This window comes from Zerene cesonia, chromosome 7 (assembly GCF_012273895.1).
Source record: "Zerene cesonia ecotype Mississippi chromosome 7, Zerene_cesonia_1.1, whole genome shotgun sequence".
Taxonomy (NCBI): Eukaryota; Metazoa; Arthropoda; class Insecta; order Lepidoptera; family Pieridae; genus Zerene; species Zerene cesonia.
In genome coordinates this window covers 5,133,199-5,153,938 of record NC_052108.1, presented here as the reverse complement: position 1 = coordinate 5,153,938, position 20,740 = coordinate 5,133,199, and the positions used below count along the sequence as shown (strand labels likewise).

General features: G+C 33.2%; 3 protein-coding genes across 10 annotated transcripts in view; 1 reads left to right on the top strand and 2 right to left on the bottom strand.

Moving 5' to 3' along the window:
• The window catches only part of LOC119840748 (F-actin-uncapping protein LRRC16A-like), an 18,255-nt gene extending 4,873 nt beyond the window's left edge, over positions 1–13,382 (bottom strand). For 3 of the 7 annotated variants that reach the window (XR_005288323.1, XM_038367474.1, XM_038367476.1), the window contains exons 1-26: positions 13,154–13,382; positions 12,920–13,017; positions 12,321–12,371; positions 12,134–12,242; positions 11,268–11,371; positions 10,815–10,927; positions 10,642–10,731; positions 10,048–10,313; positions 8,951–9,138; positions 8,754–8,831; positions 8,058–8,242; positions 7,535–7,686; positions 7,312–7,427; positions 7,144–7,215; positions 6,700–6,871; positions 6,174–6,309; positions 5,573–5,765; positions 5,097–5,215; positions 4,674–4,794; positions 4,466–4,486; positions 3,920–4,094; positions 3,611–3,682; positions 3,213–3,402; positions 2,765–2,811; positions 1,902–1,997; positions 606–689 (exon numbers count right to left, since the gene is read on the bottom strand). Coding sequence is in view for 4 of the 7 variants with exons in the window: in XM_038367474.1 (XP_038223402.1) it covers positions 606–689; positions 1,902–1,997; positions 2,765–2,811; positions 3,213–3,402; positions 3,611–3,682; positions 3,920–4,094; positions 4,466–4,486; positions 4,674–4,794; positions 5,097–5,215; positions 5,573–5,765; positions 6,174–6,309; positions 6,700–6,871; positions 7,144–7,215; positions 7,312–7,427; positions 7,535–7,686; positions 8,058–8,242; positions 8,754–8,831; positions 8,951–9,138; positions 10,048–10,313; positions 10,642–10,731; positions 10,815–10,927; positions 11,268–11,371; positions 12,134–12,242; positions 12,321–12,371; positions 12,920–13,017; positions 13,154–13,214 (3,109 nt within the window). In the remaining 3 variants the exon portion in view is untranslated. The remainder of the gene's footprint in view (positions 1–605; positions 690–1,901; positions 1,998–2,764; positions 2,812–3,212; positions 3,403–3,610; positions 3,683–3,919; positions 4,095–4,465; positions 4,487–4,673; positions 4,795–5,096; positions 5,216–5,572; positions 5,766–6,173; positions 6,310–6,699; positions 6,872–7,143; positions 7,216–7,311; positions 7,428–7,534; positions 7,687–8,057; positions 8,243–8,753; positions 8,832–8,950; positions 9,139–10,047; positions 10,314–10,641; positions 10,732–10,814; positions 10,928–11,267; positions 11,372–12,133; positions 12,243–12,320; positions 12,372–12,919; positions 13,018–13,153) is intronic. The other 4 variants (XR_005288325.1, XM_038367477.1, XR_005288324.1 and 1 more) reach the window with 2 other exon arrangements.
• Positions 13,383–13,825: 443 nt separating this feature from the next.
• On the top strand, positions 13,826–16,486 carry LOC119840711 (suppressor of cytokine signaling 4-like). The gene is made up of 3 exons (XM_038367424.1): positions 13,826–14,483; positions 14,589–14,882; positions 15,203–16,486. Exons 1-3 carry the CDS (start codon positions 13,990–13,992, stop codon positions 15,345–15,347), a joined length of 933 nt encoding a protein of 310 aa, XP_038223352.1. The 5' UTR covers positions 13,826–13,989; the 3' UTR covers positions 15,348–16,486.
• A 118-nt stretch (positions 16,487–16,604) lies between these two features.
• Positions 16,605–20,705, bottom strand: LOC119840709 (ubiquinone biosynthesis protein COQ9, mitochondrial-like). 2 transcript variants are annotated; one of them, XM_038367423.1, is made up of 6 exons: positions 20,377–20,633; positions 17,624–17,976; positions 17,460–17,551; positions 17,269–17,389; positions 16,990–17,193; positions 16,605–16,734 (listed from the first exon to the last, which is right to left on the bottom strand). In XM_038367423.1, exons 1-6 carry the CDS (start codon positions 20,408–20,410, stop codon positions 16,699–16,701), a joined length of 840 nt encoding a protein of 279 aa, XP_038223351.1. In that variant the 5' UTR covers positions 20,411–20,633; the 3' UTR covers positions 16,605–16,698. The 2 variants fall into 2 exon arrangements, with proteins under 2 accessions (XP_038223351.1, XP_038223350.1); XM_038367422.1 differs by lacking the exons at positions 16,605–16,734; positions 16,990–17,193; positions 17,269–17,389; positions 17,460–17,551; positions 17,624–17,976 and adding an exon at positions 18,002–19,945 and having other exon boundaries at positions 20,377–20,705.
• Positions 20,706–20,740: the final 35 nt, after the last annotated feature.

The window sequence follows — 20,740 nt, the reverse complement described above, 5'->3', positions numbered from 1 at the left end:
GCGGGCGTGCCTCCCTCAGACCCCGCACCTCACCCCCTCAATAGAGGCTAATCGCTGAACTCACCTCGCCTTAAATCGTATCATGCGAAGATTATGAAACGTTTTTTTTGCAATTATGAATGTTATGTCTATGGCCGCACATAATTTCTTTGGCATCGAACAAAAACAAGAAAAGTTTTGTTTCTAACTAACAACAATAGTCGGCATTAATATCATAATAAACAAATCGTGTTTAAAATCCTTGAAAAAGTCTTTATTTTCCAATTCCCAATAATAATAATATTACTTTAGCCACAGCAACTTAATCAACCAACAAAATGAGTCCACGTACACGGCTTAAAAATAATTGCATTTATCAGATGAAAGTCTTCTTTATTCATTCATCGGACAATACATTTTAAACCGCGGCACGTGCTGAAATACATTGCACATAGAAACACACTTCAACCGTTCCACCGCGGTACCTAAATAGACATAACATAATCAATATTGCAAGAAACAAAAACACATAATTAGATTGTCAGAATAAAAAAAAAAAACACATCAAAACAGTCGGCAGTAAAAAACAAAACAAACCATTAACAAGCGTGACATGCTCGCATTACCTGTGGTACACGAGGCGTTGTCCGCGTTGACGCCGGCCACGGACCACGGGCGCGCCTTGCCAGCGGCGCGAGCGCACCCGTTGCCTATACACCACACTACCGTTTAGCCGGCCCACACATAGCACCAACACAACTTTTAGGCGACGACACAGTTTTATAGCTTCACACACGCTCCCACACATTATAAGGCAACGTTTAGAGGCATTTTGATGTGTTCAGATTTCCGTACAGAGTACGAGTATCACAGATTTATAGATCTTGTGCAACAAGCCAGTTGGATCGCTTAAATTTAGCTTTTCGTGGCTGTTGGAACTTATGAATGATCCTACGATATTTTCCTTATTTTAAGCAAATTGTTTAAAGTGATTGTTGCAAATTCAATTTTGCAATACAGTGAAGCTTTTACGAACTACTAGCGGTCCGCCCCGGTACAACCCGTGAAACGTTTTTACTCTCCACAAGAACCTTCTTTGTGCCTTGACAAGAAACGGTAAAAAAATAATTGTCGAATTACTTAAGCTTTTCTCGAAGTTTTACGATAAGCAACACATTTGGCATTTCATTTTTATTTACATAGAGTAGGCAAATTGATGATGTGATAGTCAAATCTATGTTGGACGTGATAAAAGTCAAGTATTATTTATTACATTTATTGCGTAAATCAATAATTAAACTCAGGTTTATCCTTAAATGTTTGTATTAGGAAAAATATAATGGTCAATTATTTGCCTTAAAATTTTAATTGCAATAAAGTAATCTAAATATTGAAATTAAATACAAGTAAATAGGCAGTTTATTCATCATCAGGCATGTCTTCAATTTGATGTTGTCTAGGTCTATAGGGCCGGCATAAATTTATTACAAGTTAGATACTGTAGTATCCCATGTATGAGAATGATAAGATGATTTTTAATTAATATTATGGACCATCTAGGTTCATTTTAACTAATATACTAAAACTAGTCTAGCCGATAGATTCCGACTCAATTTCAAATCTACGTGTACCCTCAAATTTTAAACATCAATTATATTGTGCAAGTGAGTACTATGTCCATATTTTCTTTCCTATTTCTATTTTTGACTACAAACACATTGAAACTTTTAATACATACAGTAAACCTATTTCTTCTATACGCCTTTATAGAGCTACTTATTAACTAGGTTGTAACTTTAAAGCTTCATAGCGGTAAAATAAGCCGTGTTCAGTGCACACACAGGCGGTGTAAACAAATACAATATCACTTGAGTGAAATCAAATCGATTTATATATATGTATAATAAAAATTCAATATTTACCCATCGCGTTCACATTATCTGAAGACCTGGAAGGCGGTGGCGTAGACGACGAAGCTTTGGTGCCCACATTGTCGGAAGACTTGCAGCGAGATACTTCTGCAATTTAAATGAATCTTAATTAAACACCGATATTTTTAATATTCAATACGATACACAATTAAAATACCAGAAATATACCTGAAAATTAGGTCTTCCTTTATTCCGAAAATATTAGTCCTTAGGAGTCATCCATAAGTTACGTTTCGTGCATTACGTAACACGTTAAAGAGAGGGGGAAGGGTCTCACTGAATGTGTGTGTGTGTAGTGTCACAAGGGACAGGGGGAGTTAAAACCCTTACGGCGTCACACTTTAATATTTTTTGATTGTATATTTAAAAACGATGTAACAATCAAAACTGCTTTGTTTTAAAAAACCTACTTGAAGTAGTAGCTGGGAGGGGTCAAAAAAGCCAAAGTTCGTGTGACGTAATTTATGGATAGCCTCTTAGAAAATAATTTTTTAACCGACGTTACCAAAAACTATTGAGGTTCTCAATGCGACTATAATATTATATATTGTTTGGTTCAGTTACACGATAACTCCGTGGATTTTCAACTGAATGCCATGGTTCTTTATTTGTTTTATAGCAAATTGATGTAATTTGGCCCCATTTTAAAATTTGAAGTTGTACTTGCTTCCACAAAAACGTCGGTGAACTTTTATGTGGAAAGTAATTACTTTTATATAATTTAACATTTGAGTATTAATAGAACATCTGTATTTATTACGTGCGGCTACACCTCTGGGAGTTTTGAAAGAAGCTAACGAAAGGAAAATTATTAAGTAAGACAGTTTTTTTAATATTGCGTGGTGTGTACTCACCGCATTCTAATAACACTGGCGTGCTTTCACCGGATGTTACACTGTACCTGTAATATAAAATATTTAAAATTACAAAAAAATAAGTGAAAACTCTTATGATTATAGATCCTAAACTTGAACATGAATTTTTTAAAGCTTTTAAAGACCGTCGAAAACCACAAAAAATTGGATAAAACCTTTTGTATATGTTTATCCCATGTGTTAATCGTAATTTTTTTTTCTAAATATGTGTTAATTTCTTAGGCGGTGACAGTTAAAGAGAGACGCATATACGACTAGAGTCAGGTATGAGTGTGCGTGCTGCGCATTATCGCATGCACGTACTTGCGTAAGTGTGCACGCACGTATGCGTGTTCGCATTATGTGTTGGCGTCCGTATATGGGGATATGAGCGTACGCATGAGCGTGCGTTTGTGTTTGTGAGTGTGTATGTACGGGCGTGTCTCACATGGTGTCGTCGCGGCGCAGCGTGGGCGAGTGGCGCAGCGGCGAGGGCGAGGCGGGCGAGGCGGGCGAAGCGGACGCGAGCGACGACAGCGAGTGCAGCGAGCGCGACGTGAGCGCCGTGCGCGCCGACAGCGACGACGCCTCCTCGCTGCCGGGCGGCGTGCGGCACGTGCGCCAGAACTCCTCCAGACCTTGGATACGACACCATTTTTTATAGGCTATGAATAAAATTCAGAGAGATAGTAATTATAATTATAGTTTTATGTATAGTATTATAATTTAAATTATTATTTCATTTGTGAATGAATAAATTTCATTATGAATTAAAAATAATACAAACGCTACATAAAGTGCTTCTTCAATTATTTATTAAATCAACGTCACACGAAAGTAAATTACCTTCGTCGATGTCTTGGGACTGGTCCGTTATGGGCCGTGACGGCGCTCTCGTTTTTACACGTCGTGGTCGCCCTACAAGGAAAATTACCTATCATTATAACAAAGATAATCTTAAAAACTTTAATAATACATTGTACTTAGAAATTAAACATAAATTACTCGGTTAAAAACGTGAAATAATGTATGTAATTTGAAAAATACTCAATATCTTTCAAATTACATACCTACCCTCATTATTTTATCTCTAAAAGCACAAAACAATCCGCCGGGACAGCCAGACGCATAAAATAAAAGTAAGCGAGCAGTGACCCTTGACGAGGTGGCGCAGCTTGTGCGCGGGCAGGTCGGCGAGCGCGTCCGCCGCCTCGGCGTGCAGCGGCGGCAGCGACAGCATCTCGTTGCTGCTGCACTGCTGCTCCGCCACCGACTTGGGCCGCACGCGCCGCCCGCCGCGCTCGCGCCGCCGCCCGCCCAGCGGCGTCGCCTGCGCACACGCACACACTTAGCTCGCTCGACACGACGCTGCGTCACTACGTGCGCGCACGCGCACATACTTGACAAGTATGTGCACACAACACACACATATTGATAATATAAAATACGTTGTTGAAATACATCACGTAGGTACCTACGCATTAACTCTGATAATGATACGGGAAATTAGTCACAAACGCTCGAAGCCACTAAATTTACGAATAATATATGAAACTGTACACATATCTATATATTTGAAAACAATTTGGATAACATCTAAACAGATAACCGATAACGTATAATTCTCACTTAGTATTTATATGTTTAAATATTGTATTATTAATAAAATTATGCATATGATATTAGCTGCTTTTAACTTACCAAATTCAAATAATCCAATTTCTGAAGCAGCATAGGGATAGAAATGTATAAATTATATTCATACCATATACATTCCAAGCGTTAATTAGTTAATAATTAATAATAAAAAACAAGTACACAAACTGAATATTCTAACAGTTAGTTCTTTTTACGCTATTATTCAGTAGAAAGGAAATATGCAATTTTTAACAGTAATAAATATATTTACCCCAGAATGCGAGATAGGTGTGAGCAAATCGGGTATGTCCGGATCGGTATTGATTGCGTGTTCACTGTCCGCACTCTCCACGCTCTCGCACGCCGCTAGCGCCATACTTTCTACCGCCTCACTGAAAAATCAAATCATATTCGCATAATTTTTTTATTTTTATTTTAATTTATATACTAAATGCTCATAACCAAGAAATGATAGACTCGAATTTAATAAAAAGGAATGTTTAAGTCATGAGCAAAACTTGTGGTCTTTTCTTTTTACAGTTGATTCTTGCTTTCTGTATTTAAAGTGTATTGTTTCACATTTTAGTTTATTTCATTTTAGACCAACACTTTTCTAAAAATCTATACAAATGCTGTGTGTTATAACATCGTTAAAATGATCCTTAATATAATAATATCAATGAGATAATTTTACTTGAGCAAGTCCTGCAGAGTATTGGAGCTGGGTGCCAGCGCGTCACGTACAGCTTGAAGAGGCACTAGTTCTCCCGCAGCATTGGTACCGCCCATCGCTGCGAACACCTCGCCGCAGCGCTGTGGAATTTATTAATTACATTAACATTCCAAAATAAAAATTAAATATCCATTTAAAATTATCCTGCAGACTTATTAGGGAATTCAAACATTCAACAAAACTTCATACATAATAGTACATACTATAGTTTACAATGAAATGGTTTTCGTTACATGTATGTAAAATTCTTTAAATTTTTTTTTTCGTGTAGCAGAGAATACGGTTGTGATTATTTGCTGTAATTATATAGAAATTTCATCAGTTCCTAAAAATACCATTTAAAATTTATTCTTCCGTTATTACGTAACATATCATTAATGGCAAAAGCCGACACTCGTGGTTATGACACTCTGGTTTAGACACATCCACCAAAATACCTGCAGATACTGATGCAGGAGGTGGTGTGCAGCGGCTGCAGCGCGCTCCAGCGCCTGCGGCAGCGGCGCGGGCGGCAGCGCTCCAGCCGCTTGCGCCGCGAGCGCCGCGCCCGCTTCTCCGCCGCCCCACGCGCGCTCCAGCGCTAGAGCCCGCAAGCGGTGCGTTTGGGACGCCGCGCTGTTGCTTGCGAGTCTACAAGTATCATAATAATCATGTTTGTGTATACGTAATAACGTTATTTTTTTTTCTTCTTCAATTCAAGTAATAACTATTCCTAGACACGTGGCACTTTTTATGCTCGATAGGGAAACAATAAAAAAGCGTTGTGTGATATGAGATCGTTAGCGTCAAAACTACCTTTCATATTTATATAATAAGCATCTGCTACGGTTTGAAGACCCAGGGTCAAACATTATGTGCTCTTTTAAAGGGGGCTGACATAGTCTATACTAAGATAATAAAGAGAAAAACTTGTGTATTTCTGTATGTCGTAGGAAATAATCTCTGAATCTTCAAGAACGCTTTAAAAATTAGGACACCAATGGCAAATCATAGACAATATTTTATTAATTTCGTCTGGTAATGTAAAGGCGCGCGCACCGCTCGTGCAGGTCGCGCCAGAGCGCGGCGACGCGCTCGCTGGCGCCGCGGCCGCCCGCCGCCGCGTCGCTGGCGGGGAACTCCACGCGCCGCACGCTCACCGAGCGCCGCAGCGCCGTCGCTATGTCCGTCAGACCTGCGCGCACCAACATCACTAGTTATTTGCACTTCATTTCAAATATGTATGATACACGTTTATTTTGTGTTTGAGGCACTTATTTAAACTCTATTTTCACTCACTTTTATTGGCAAGATTTATTTCAAACTTTGGACAATTACTGCACTTGCACACAAATAAAAGTTAATTTGACTTACATTGGGATATATAAGTTAACATTAAGACTAGCATGGCATCAATAAGCAAAACATTTGTTTTTAGTAAAATTATGCAAATTCATGTGGTGATTTGAACATAATTCAACTTCTGATGGGAAATATACACGTTAATTATACTATCTATATTGCAGTGGTAATATTACTAATAAAATCGAAAAAATTAATAAAACAAAGCACTATAAAACAGCACCTTGCAAGCTAAACGCGTTCCGATCTATATACAGGGTGTGCAGAGTGCAGTTGCACTGCAAGGCCTTTGCCAGCAGCCTGGCGCCCGCGTCGCCCGCCAGGTTGCCGCACACGTCCAAAGTGCGCAAGCGTCGTGCTCCACCCAACGCGTTCAATAATCCGTATAAATCACCCTGTAAATGGTCCAAAATATACATTATGTATTATTTTATTTATTGTGACATTTCAGTTATATAAATATTATTATTATTTGAAAAAAATCAGAAATATGTAAAACAAATATTACAGGAATAAGAGGATTGTCTCATATGTATATATACCAAATAACGATTAGTTCACAACCTCAAAGTTTATTCAGACACGATACATTTTCCATAAAAAAACGGGAAATTTATGGCTAAAAAACATTAAATAATAGACAACATATTGAAAAAAGTTTTCTTACCTTAAGCTTACAATCGCTGAGATCCAAAGATGTTAAAGCTGTGTCCGGTTCTTGTAAAACATGAACTAAGGCCTAGAATAAAAGATAACAATTTCACAAATAAATCAATTGCTATTAAACAAATCATAAAAGACAGAAAATTGGATAAAACATTAAACAATAACTAACCTGTATTAGCGGTGGGGCGTACGATCTCTTTCCTGTTAGTTTACTTAAAGATAAATGCGTTATGGAATGGTTTTTTCCTACTGCTCTTACAATTCCAGATAACTCAAATTCCATACCTGTAAATCATAAAAAAATTATACAAATATCTAAATACCAATTTACACAATCCAATTTACTAAAAAAAGAATGCATTATAATAGCTTAGAAACAATAGAGTTATTACTATTATCGGAGAGGTCGAGCGACTGCAAGCAGCGCACGCCGTGTATGCACGACTCGAGCACGTGCGCCGCCTGCGACGACGCGAGCGCGCCCGACGCGTTCAGCTTCACGCCCGCCGCGCTCTCGTTGCACGCCAGACCCAGTAGGAGGCTCCTGGGGCACATACATACACATGCGGTTATATTATAGTGTGCGTATTGTTGTTTTTTGTTCATTTTAATATGCTAATCAACTCATGCTTATATTATAGCTATGTATGTCTTGAGATTTTATTCCTATTTAATATACATATGAAGATAAAATAAAATTCTCGAGTTCAATTTTGTAGATATTTTATATATAACAATTACATATTTTTTACAGACTAAAATGCGATTTAATCTTTATAAATCCTAAATATTATGTAGTAATATCGGAAAATAAAATAAAACAAACATAAGCACTCAGCGTGTTCAATTCATGTGGGTAAAAATATTATGTATATTTCACAGGCAAATTGTTTGATTTGGCTGTTTACAACTTACTTAAGTGCATCAGGCGGCATCTTGCAATATGAGAAATCCAGATCCGTAAGAGCCAAACACGCAGTAAAAAACTGTCGAAATGATGGTGGCGGATCTCTAGGCCTTCGCCCTATTGCCCAGGGGTTTCGCCCCACATACAGCGCTGAAAGTCGTGCCGCACATCCACGTAATAGGGCACCCCACATCTAAAAATATAAAAAAATAATAATCAAGTTGCTAAAGTACATTCATATTTTAAAAATTGTTTGTAATGATCATGTGTAGTGTTTTTACCAGTCTTCTGTACTTTTGTTGGTTAATATAATTTGAAAATGAAAATAAGCCTGCAATTTATTTGTAGAACAGTTTCCGTTAAAACATACAATGATTTCAGGAACAGATTAAAAAAAAATTTACAAGAGAGCTGTATTGAGAAAATTAAATTTACGCAGAATATATATTTAAGAATAAAATTATTAAGTCTAAAATAAGTTCCAAAAACATTTAAGTCTAAAAATATTTGAATAAGACACATGTATTTTCAGTCTAAATATAACTTCTTTATGAGACAATTGCTTGTGTCAGAAATAGGCCAGGGTTAACCTACACGCCACATTACCTCAATTTCATAATCGGTGTTGAATCTAGACTATAATCTTTATAGAACATCTTCAACAATAGCAAATATAAATAGAATTTTATTAAATATCAACTTACATTTTCTAGCGTAGTTTCCGTGTTAATTAAATTTAAATGCGTCAATACATTGGGCTGCGCTAAAAAATTATACAGGTGCTGAAAAAAAAAAGGTTAAAATAAAATTAATCATTTCGCATCACACTGAAAAATAAGTTGTCAATAGATCTTCTCCTTTATGAAAAAAACCGTACTTCAATAAAATAAAGAAAACTTACATGTACGTCATCCTTAAGGTTATTATGGGATAAATCAAGATGGGTCAAGGTATTGAGATGGCACAGATTGTCATTGAGCAAGGAGGCGAGGTGCGATACGGTCTTCCCGGTCAGACCGCATTGCGACAGGGCTATGTGGCGTATGCCATCTGGGTTGTTTGCTAGGCCCGTTAGTACACTGATGGCTCCTGAAAAATTATTCTCAATTAGTTGTTTGGAAATTTTCATTTTATTGCTATAGTATTTAATTTATTATAATTTTTTTTTATAGATAATAGATAAAATTGACTAAGTTCCTATGTCCCCTAGACAGAAGTAATGCGCCAGCTGTCCCTATTGTGACTTCCAATCTATTTTTGGAAAGGTAGAGCCTCTGCAAATGCATTTTCACTTTAAAAAGGTAAGGTATAAGGAAAGAACTGACGACGGAAAAATTAAAAGTATAGGTGAAGAGTATGCAAAGGGCTTTGGATTTATTAAAAACTGAACTGTTTATGAATTGGCATACAAATTAAAAACACAGTAACATATTATAATGTTGTTATATTAAAAATTCTTAGGTTTTTGAGACTAAGCTTACGTATTCTTTATTCATTTTGTAAATTACATAATAACATTGAAATATTATGTTCATTTCAAATTATATCTGCTACTGTATTTGTATGTATAAATATATACTTATAGATCTTAGTTGCTCTGTACTATTATTAAATAAGTACTATTTATCTTTATTTGTATATGAAGTAGTAGTTTATCAGGCGATTTATCATGTAATAAGTGTGTGGTACAATTACTATTTCATAAGAAGTTTTAAGTATTTTATCCGTTAACTAGTTTTCCACCCGCGCCTTTCCTTTCCCATTCATCAGAAAAGATAGATAATCCAGCGGTTTTTAAGCAATTACTTAACAAAAGTGAAAACAACAATAATATAATTTATGTCAGAGTGAAATTCATGTTAATTTATTTATTTACGTCATGTAAAAAAAAAACATAAAAGAATGTCTTACTATTAAACTTTTACAAATACATATACATTTAGATATTATCTATGATGCTTAGCCGAGTCTCGTGGCATGAAGCTGCTACCAACTCACCCTTATCCTCTATATGGTTCTGCGACAAGTCTATGGTGTGCATCGCAGGCGGCGTCCTCGCTCTGGCCAGCGCGTGCCCCAGCCGCGCCGCGTGGTCGTGCCGCAGCGACGCACCCCGCCAGCTGAGCTGCTGCGGCGGCGGCGCGGCGCAGCGCAGCACGCGCGAGAGCGCCTCCCACGCCTCGCTGCCGACGCGTACGCCGTCGCCGCACACGCCCGTGAACCACGTGTTGTGTTGCAGCGCTATCAGCAGCGGTATTAAATCCCTATAGATAGGGGTAAAATAAATAACGTTTCTTATATGTATTTATTTATCACATATCCACTTAATGGGATGGGTTTCTAGAATATTTTTACAGGTAATTAATGTATGCCCGCTAGTAAGTAAGCATAATAAAATTATCTTCTATGTTTTCCACCTAAAATTATAGCTTACTTCCTCATATACTTTCCTTCTACTACAATTATTATAGTTAATTCAACATTTAATATTAATTGATAATATTTATTCAGAATTATTATCTCTTAATAGAAAAACAGAATAAATCAGTTACCCTACCCATCAACGGAAAATAAGCAAAATCAAGTGCTCACCTCTGATCTAAATGGTCGAAATCTTTAAGGTGTAATAATCGTATATCGTGCGCCAAATATATTGTATCAATGTCCCATGCAACTTCGGCCCTGTGTATGAAACATTTTATTGTTGTAATTGGTTATAATTGCTTAATTACCTAATTAAAACCAGTTCTTGTTTACCTACATACCTAAAAGGTGTTTGGCAAAGATCACACATTGCTGCATATTGATTAGAAAAGTCACCGCAGGTTGAATGCTTTCGCGTACCGCAGACGGCTTGCAGTGGGAATGGTAAATTCACCTAAAATTTTAATGTTATTGTTAAGGCACCTTCATCGTGAATCATAGATATATTCATCCCTACAGTGCTATATTGCTTTGATTGCATGACTCATATTGTTGAATTTATTCCGCACATGTTAAGGAAAAAATTATAATGAAATACATATATATATATATACATATATTTATCTATACCCTGTCCTTTGTCATCCATGTACGTATTATGGTGGCGATTTTAATAGTTGAAGTTGATGAGGTAATTAAGCTAATAAAAATTACGGCTGCAACTGTTGTCCAAATTGTTTATGCTATTGTGTTTGATGTTGAAATACTGAGGAGAAAGTTATTGTTGTACTGACCTTGGATATAATGTCCTCCATAGCCACATTAGGAAATAAGTCATCAAACGCGGCCGTTAGCGCGTGTATTGCATTAATAACACCTTCCGGCGATCCTTCTTCACCTGAAAGTGCAATTATTTACATACCATATTAAAATGCAGAATGCCTCGCCTCCATTTCTATTTTCACGCCATCCTTGCGTAACTCGCAAACGCGATATTTACAATGTTGTAACATTGCGGGCTATTTAACATTCGGCTTGACTAATTATTGCTAATCCAAGGGTGTCGTAATAGGATTAATGAGAAGTAATCGCAAATAAAATACACCTAGCGATCCACCTACTTTTTCATGATTTTGTAATATAATAAAAAAATGGTAATGTAAAGAATATGTTATTGCAGTTTAAAAGCACTGACTTTAATTAAATTAAAGACATGAGACTTTTGGTCATTTTTACCAACAAATATATTATAGAAATCAACTAAGATTTACAATTATGTGATAGCTGGATACTCAAAATGAAATTCGATTCATAAGAATAATATTTTCTTATATAACATAAGAGAGAAACCAAAAAGCATAATTAATATTACTAAAAAAATATAATAATATGTTTGTTGTATGCATGAGACAAATATAATAGTAGACTAAAAACACACCTACAACTTACTTAGAAATTCTTATTCAAATAGTTTACCAAAATATTCAAACACAACAGAAAATTTTGTATGTATTCAAAATATGTGCATATTATGGTACATTACACATACATATAAAAAAGCACCAATAAAAACATGAGAAAATAATTTATTTATGCCAATGTTGTGGTTTTGTTGCGCATTAACAAACAATGGAAACAATTACAATAATTAGTCACTCACCAATAAGAATAGATACAGGCTTATGTTCATGAATGAGTGTTATTGATAGATGATTTGCCTTTTTGCTCTCCAGAGCCTCTATTTCCATCAAGTGAAATCCATTGTCAATCTGTGTTCAAAACAAAAAAATTAGGTATATATTGATATCATTTTTTATATCCATTTTGAATTTAATTAGTTTGCTTACCCTTGTTGGGATTTTTGTTGTTGTTATAAATATTCTATATGATGTAACAACCTGTAAAATTAAATGTGAATTAGATGTTTACTGATACTGTTAATGAATCTATTACTATAATATATATAGTTACTTTTTATTAAACATTTTTAAGACAATGCTATTTTAATGTACATAGCATAATGTTATATTATTCAATACTTAATCTTATTTAGTAATTGTATCTATGTATTGAAAAGTTTTAGTAACAAACATATTAGTAAATGAGATATATGTGGTACATAATAATGCACAAGACACACCTCTTCATGACTCACTACAAGCAAGTATTGTCAGATAAAATTAGTTGTTAAACCAATTGAACTTGATGACTTCAATGGAGTTTTACATTTCTTATAATTTTGTTTTCTTATTTTTTTAAGCAGCATAGCAATTATGGTACAAACTATGAAATGATATATTTAAGTTGTAATGTATAATAATAAATAAAACATAAAATAACAAGAATATACATTTTTAAAGAAGTAAATATTATGTAATTTTTTGTGGTTTCAAAATTTTGTATAAATTCACTATCAAAAATAAAAAGTAATTATGATAAGACTTACTAAAACTCGATTATCCACTTTGTCTCCTCTCGATTCCATGCGAATTAAGGATTTATATAATATTTTCACATTTTTCCCTAGGACATTACTAATGCTGTCTGTAAAGAAAACGATTATTAAAATGTTTCATGAATCCAATAGTACCATTCATTAAAAAAAATTATAATTGTTTATATTTTTAGATATATGAATAATCATTCTTTACTTTCAAAATGTTTAATTAAATATTTTTACCATTTAATTCTGAGGATATTTGTGATTTTGTTGACATTTTAGCAATCTTCTTCAATGTCATCACTCTAAATTATTAGTATTATTGACAAATTACACCCATATTACTACTAATTTAATTTTTAAGTATTATAATTAGGTCATTGTTACAAATGAATAAAATATCACAACATAAATAGAAAAAAACTAAGTATTGATGAATATCTTGTTCTCATAACACCACCACCTACGATCACTGAATTACGAAATACAGATTATAACTAGTAACTAAAAATGCATTGCCTGATGAAATAATATATTACCAGTATCTATTGTACTCAATATATTAATAAGTTATATTGAGGATGTACTTGCTACGTCTATAAATATGACATAAAACTGTATTAAATTAATTGTTCTATTCCAAGAATATTCCCTTGTGAAGCAGTACTTATCTAGCGATACCACCAATCATCAAGGTTTCATGTTAAACATAATATTCTTATTTTATCTTTTCAACATGTCTATTAAAATGCTTATTACATTATAAAATTTTAATGGTGTGTGTGGTGATGAAAATACCTGCTAAGAAATTTATATGTAGATACAGTGTTTTACAGCATCTTATGTTCATTATAATAATCTGTGCATTGCACGTCAAACTTTAAAGTGACGATGAGAATTTTGAATCTCTGGTTCTGCATTTATGACAGATTGACGCAAATAAAAACTGTTTTGAAAGTTTATTTGTGAATTGTAATATTCAAGACGTTTATCGTTATAATTAATACATAAATAAACAAGCATCTATTAAAGCGCCCCTATAAATTGATGGATCTTTTTAAATATTGCGGATAAAAATGAATAAGAACTATGAACGTTGTTCACACTGTAACCGACGGAAATGGCTTACAACAGGTTGTCTTCGAAAATGGTTAAAACCAATGGAATGTAAACATTTACAAAGAACTATTGACAATAAATGTGATTTTAATGATACAGATATAGTGAACTGTGTATTTTTGTCTGATCGCAAATCCCCTGTTAACACTAACAAGTTTGTGAAGTTTTGGAAAAACAAACTTTTCATTACTGGCAGTGTAAGATCATTGCAACGTTACTTTGGAAACAAGAATAATGGTAGTGAATATTTGTGTAATAACTACAACAAACCTGTGGAAGCATCTACTTCAGGAGAAAGGTTGATGTTATCTGCTAAGACTGAAATTAAGAAGGATATTGAAATCAATAAGCAAATGTTGAAATGTCAACACTCAGATGACCATTCGGTACTCCGAGGGCATCATCAGCATGTTTCTGTAGAAAGCTGTGCTATTTACTGTCAATTATCTAAGTGAGTATATTTTGTGCTCTGATTTTTACTTCTCTGAAACTACAATTATGATATGATATAAATAATATAGTGGTTAATAATTTTTTTTTTTTTTTGTAATTTTAGACATGGATGGTACTGGGGTGGAATCACCTCAAGTGAAGCAGAAGAGCTTTTAGCTGGACAGCACGATAATGTTTTTCTAGTCAGAGATTCCTATGACTCACGCCATATATTATGTGTATCATTCCGATGTGTTGGCAGAACTTTACATGCTCGTCTTCGACATGCAGATGGTCTTTTTTCACTCAATAATGAAACATTTGTACCAGCTAGTAGAATATCAGAGCATTGTGCTACTGTTGATGTGAAATCAAACTTATTTGAAATGCCAGTAAAACTAGCAAGGCCTTTGAACAGGTATACCACAAGTATTTTACAATAATTAACAATATTAATATATTTAGATTTACAAAATTTTAGAAAGCTGTGTTTATTACTTCTCAGTTTTTGTGGTGTGAGTTCATATCTATACTAATATTATAAAGCTGAAGAGTTGGTTTGTTTGTTCGTTTGAACGCACTAATCTCGGGAACTACTGGTTCTATTTGAAAAATTCTAGCCTATATATATACCATGGGCGAAGCCCCGGCGGACCGCTAGTTTAGAATATTTTTTGTGAATGTGTTGGAGCTTTAAAGTTTAATAATATAAAGTTTGCAATTTATTTTCTGTTCCAGGTTTGCAAAATTAGACTCACTACAGAAGATATGCAGATTTGTTATAAGACAAACAGTTTCAGAGAAGTTATGGAGTAAGTTGCCATTACCCCCAAACCTAATATCTTATGTGTCAATAGGCAGTGATTATATTGCACCCACATAATCAAATAGTTGAATGAATACATGTGCCTTACTACTAGGATGTGTATCAGTCATAGGAAGATTAAGAAGCATAAAAATATCTTTTGTCAGCATTAATTCAGAACTGCATTTGTATCTCTATGTATATCTACCATATAACAATATCAATTTTTAAAAATACTATGTAAAAAATATGTGCATTGGATATTTTTTTTATAAAGTTTCTTAATAACTTTTTGATGTCTTTACGAAACAGTCCTTTAGATTAGGTTCTATTTGTATAATTTAATTGCATGAATATGGGAAAATATATGTTGAAGTGGATGTACATCCAATAAGTATCAACTATCAATTAATGTTATGTGAATCAATGCTAGCAAATCTAATGTTACACTATCTTTATAATATATTTGAAATTGATTTATATTCTTTTATAGTTGTGTGATTGGAAATGGCAATGTTAGTTATATCATTTGTTAAATTTGTATTGATTTCTATTAGACCATTGATTAGTTACATTGAGAGTTGGTTTTCTCAGATAATGCAATTTTATTTAATAAGATGTTTAGGAGCTAGTAGAAGCTAAAAATCAAATTTGTGGGGTCACCACCATTATCCCATCTTGAAAAAAGGTTTCGCACTTTTTCTCTTAAACTAGCAACAGAAAATGTTACAAAACACTATCTGTAGCATATAATTGTCTACAACTTCTTTTTTTGTATCTTTTAACCATAAAGTGAAAAATAAAGAAGTTATTTACATAGCAAAGTTGAAATTTTTGGTCAAATTTTCTTCATGAAATAAAATTACTTCCTCATAAAAATGTAATAAAAACTTTAAAAATCTTAAAAAAAATAGCCTTACTATTCTATATCTTTTTTTAAATTCATATAACATAAATAACATTTATGAGGTTGGGTATTGAAGGTCCCGGTCAACATCGAGACTATACACTTTAAATGTCTTGCAAATTTTTCTGTAGAATTTACAAGACATTTAAATTTACGAGATAGTTTCGGAAATAGAACGAGAAACCCTTTTTTACCGATCTTGAAGTTAAACCACTACTAACACATCAATCAAATAAAATTGCTTCCTCTGAGAAACACACCCTAGGCCTTTAAAATGTTACATTTCAATGGACTATATATTATAAACAATGTTCAATATATGTTACTCAATCAATCTTTAATTAAAATAGTTATTTGTACTTTGTAAATTTATATATATTTTCTAAACTCAGGATGATGTTTGCTCAAATTGAAAATCAAACAAGGAGTTAAATAAAATAAATTTATATTTAGTAACTTGCAAATTAAAAATACTGTAGTCCTTTTACTAGAATCTAAGTGAAAGCAACACCATTAATTAAATCATTTGAGTGTATTGATGCCCAACATGTTTTTGGCCTGAAAAAAAAAAACAACCATATTAATGTGTTCATAATATTAATTGTTACCTACATAAATTTGAAGATTTTTATAAATATATTTCTTTATAATTATAATGGAAGTTATTTATTAATATTTTATTTTATTTTTACTTTTTTTAACTTTACATGCATGAGCATCCATATAAAGTAGTTAGCAGTTAAAAAAGGTGTGTGAAAACAAATTGTTATGATATAATTCTAATGAATTTCATTAATTGCCAATAAAACATACCGTCACAAAGGCAGCAGTTAGGGATTGTGGAGCTACTGCTACTGGATTCATATTAAGGGCAGTTTGAATTAATTCTGCATCCCTTATTCTTGACTTCACAAAGTTTCTTGTAGCATTGTTCCCTTCACTGTTATCGGTGAGATAAAATAATTCAGACGCCTTGTAAATACCAGCCAAACCAACTCTTCTTATATACCAATTGAACTGAAAATAATAAATACAAAAATCATTTTTCGTCACCTTAATTTGTAAAAAAAATCACTCATAATAAATACATACATCTACACTTCGATCACCGGTATGATAACAGATATCATCTACTAAAGAAAGCAATGTTGCTAAACAGTTTGGAACATTGTTAGGTAACGTTTGGATTGCCATTGCCTTGGGCCAAGTTGCTCTGAAAGAAATAATTTCAATTACTCTTATTGCCCTAACAAACAAAATAATGATAATGGTTTAATATTTACTTGTAAGGTTCAAGCATTAACAGCCTAGCCATTATTGCATTTTCAACTTTCTGGGCTGGTATCTTTGAGTCTTTAAGATCTTCTTTTGGCCACTGAAACAGTCAAAATGTTTAATTCTAATTGGTAATTAAATTGATCAACATTGTCAGTAAAAATATACTTACAGATTTCATTTCTTCCACAAGTTGTTCATTGCACTTAATATTAAAGTAATGGACAAGATCTCCACCTCCATTAGGGAATAATCCATGAGTTATACCTGGATATCCAGCTGCTTCAGCGCCTTGAGCGAGAGATTCAACAGACCAGCCAGATTTTGTTACAAATTCTAATGCTTTAGCAAGAATTCTATTCTTGATATCGTCTTCATATTGATTTTCATCATGATCGACTCTTGTCACTGGTATTATTTTGTCTTTACTTTCAGGGACTTGGCAGTAATGCCGTATTATATTTTGTGTTTTATTTATTGGAGCAATAATCATTGGTTTGAAACATCTACGGCCATTTCTTAGTGCTGTTAACAAAATACATAAAATATCCCTTATTACAAGTTACTGTGTGAAATCAATACTTTTATTAGATATGATTGTGATACACTTTTAAACATTCTGGGTGAAAAAGGAAATTAAAAAAAACAATAAGACAAATTTCTATTACTTCTATTTATTTATGCACCAAAATCAATTTATTATTCATTATAAACATGTGCCTTGTTTATATGTACACACTCAGTTAAACGGCCAACAAGACCTTCAATTAAGTGAAAAGCATTGAGTGCAGAGTGAATGATCTCTTTTTTATTTTTTGTGGGAATCTTGTCCAGCATTTTTCCTCCTATATTAATAGAAACTTTGTCCTCTTTACTACAGATGTCTTTTGATTCTTCTAATTCTTTTAACTTCATCTCGTAATGAGCTTTAGACATATTAAGGCCTGTTCGTAAATTGTCCAAGTAATCAGTTTCAATAATTGGAAAACATTCCCGAATTCCCGTTTTATTTTCGGCATCTTTCAGTGCCAAATATCTTAAGAAATTTAATGCTGTAATTATCTGGTCTGCTAATTCTACAAGGTCAGATTCAACTCCATATGGGAGATAACAAATTTTCTTGACCATGTTAAGAAATTGTGCACCACTGAAGCACTCTGGTAAATATGACTCTTTAAATGCTTCATCTAATGAATTTTTGTATTGTGTTATAGCATAACCTATCATGCCTGAATGATTGGCTATATCAATAATGTATTTGATTAGCATTATCCTACCTTTGTAATCAAATTTGTTTATGTGTATGCCTATCAATTTAACAGAATTCTTACGGACAGTTTCATAACTAGAATATATTGACAAATTTATTAGACTTTTACATAAATCATAATGTATGGATAAAGTGAGAAATGTGTGTGATGTTTTATTTTCATAAAGATTGAGTATGTTGTTACATAGAGTCAGTCCTTTTATTTGAGGGCCATACTCTGCAAATTGTAAGAAGTGATTTACACTTAACAAAATGTTGTGAACCATATACTCATGTGAGAAAACTTGAGGGATTGCATAATCTGGAACTACAAAATCACCAGAAAATGTTAGATAGAATAATCCTGATAATGTTGTAACATTTATTTTTTCTCTGTGTTCATATGGATGTACATCATCATCATTGTCTGATGTTTTCTTTTTTGAGTTGGCAATCTGACTTTCTTTGTAAGAATTTTCAAGATATGGCATGAATTTTAAAATATTTTTTACAAGTGTGCATACATCTTTAAGAATTGTTTCACAACATTGTCGAAGTTGGCTATTTATACCAGATTCTGGGTCTAAATCCATATAAATTAAAGGTTTCCCAAAAAGACTTATCAGGAAAGCAGCAATAATATAAACAGTTTTATTATTACAATCATTTTTAGATAACTCCTCAACAAAGGGCTGGTAGAAGGATGGTAAAAGTGAGTACACATGTACTATTCTTCTAGCATTACTGTCACTATCCATCAACAACCTCTCTTTTCCTTCTAAATGGTGATCAGGAATAGGTATTGCTTCTATGTATGTACTTATAGAGTTAAGACACCATTCTAAAGATCTCCCTCTTTTTACTGACAATTTTTTCAGTAATTTTTGCAAAGGATTCAATATTATACTAAATTGTGCATCATTTTTAGCAACTTCAATTTGTTCAATAATTTCAAGTAAAGCCTCTTCAGGAGTTGCCTTTTCTATGATAACTGAGAGTAGTTCTTCACAAGCACCATAGAGTGATGGTTTTAAAGTTATAGTGTCATTTTCAACTTTGCTAACTACAATAGATATTAAATCCCAGCAGTTATCTTTAAAACTTTCTGCATATTGCTTTTTATTTGGTACACTCAAAGCTTCTTTGTATTTTCCAGAATCCAACAAGGTTGAAACGAGATCAACAACATCCGTTTTTTGGTCCATGATGTAGTTTTAAAAAAAGAGTTCTATTCCAAACTGAACTCTGAAATTAATTACCTATATTGTTTCATTTGATTTTTAGTGCATAAAGTGATAAATGGAAACTATAACATTTTAAGGTAAAATATTAATAGGTATTATTAAAAATGTTTTCCCAACCCGTGTATTAACAATTTAAAAATATAAAGTATGTCAATTTCATTAAAATTCAAACATTTTAATGTTTTAGATATGATTATGAAATATGAATATAACAAAATATGGTGATGAAATGTATGTACGGGAGTAAAGGGTAATATATTATTTAAATTATCAAAGATGCGTTTAGGGTTATCTCAAAAAATCGATATTACTAAGTCACGGTGAACTAAAAGATATGTATGAATAATACTTGAAGCTAAAAGTTAAAAATACATGGATGTTGGACGAAGGGCTTGGCATAAACAGAAAAACAAATAAGGTTAATTTACTCACAGCAAAAAAGTCTTGGCAATTTACTCATGTTCATTTCAAGAATTTTCGGACGTTTTAACACTTCTTACATATATTATGTATACGGTATTATCTATTTATTACTTAAACTTAAAGTGAAAAGCGCTTTTTGTATACTTTTTATAAATCGTTTCCTTTAAAAAATAATGAAATGGATTGTGTTAATTGTGTGATGAATTCTTGCCGCTTGTCAGACATCTATACCACAGTCTATGTAAATTTCAATGAACTAGCAAGTATGAAGTAACTATATGGCAACCATAATATAATAGGTAAGCTGGCAAGTAAATAGCAAGCTAACTACTAAGTTAATCTTCTTGCCTGTGAAAAAAATCTTTTTGATGAA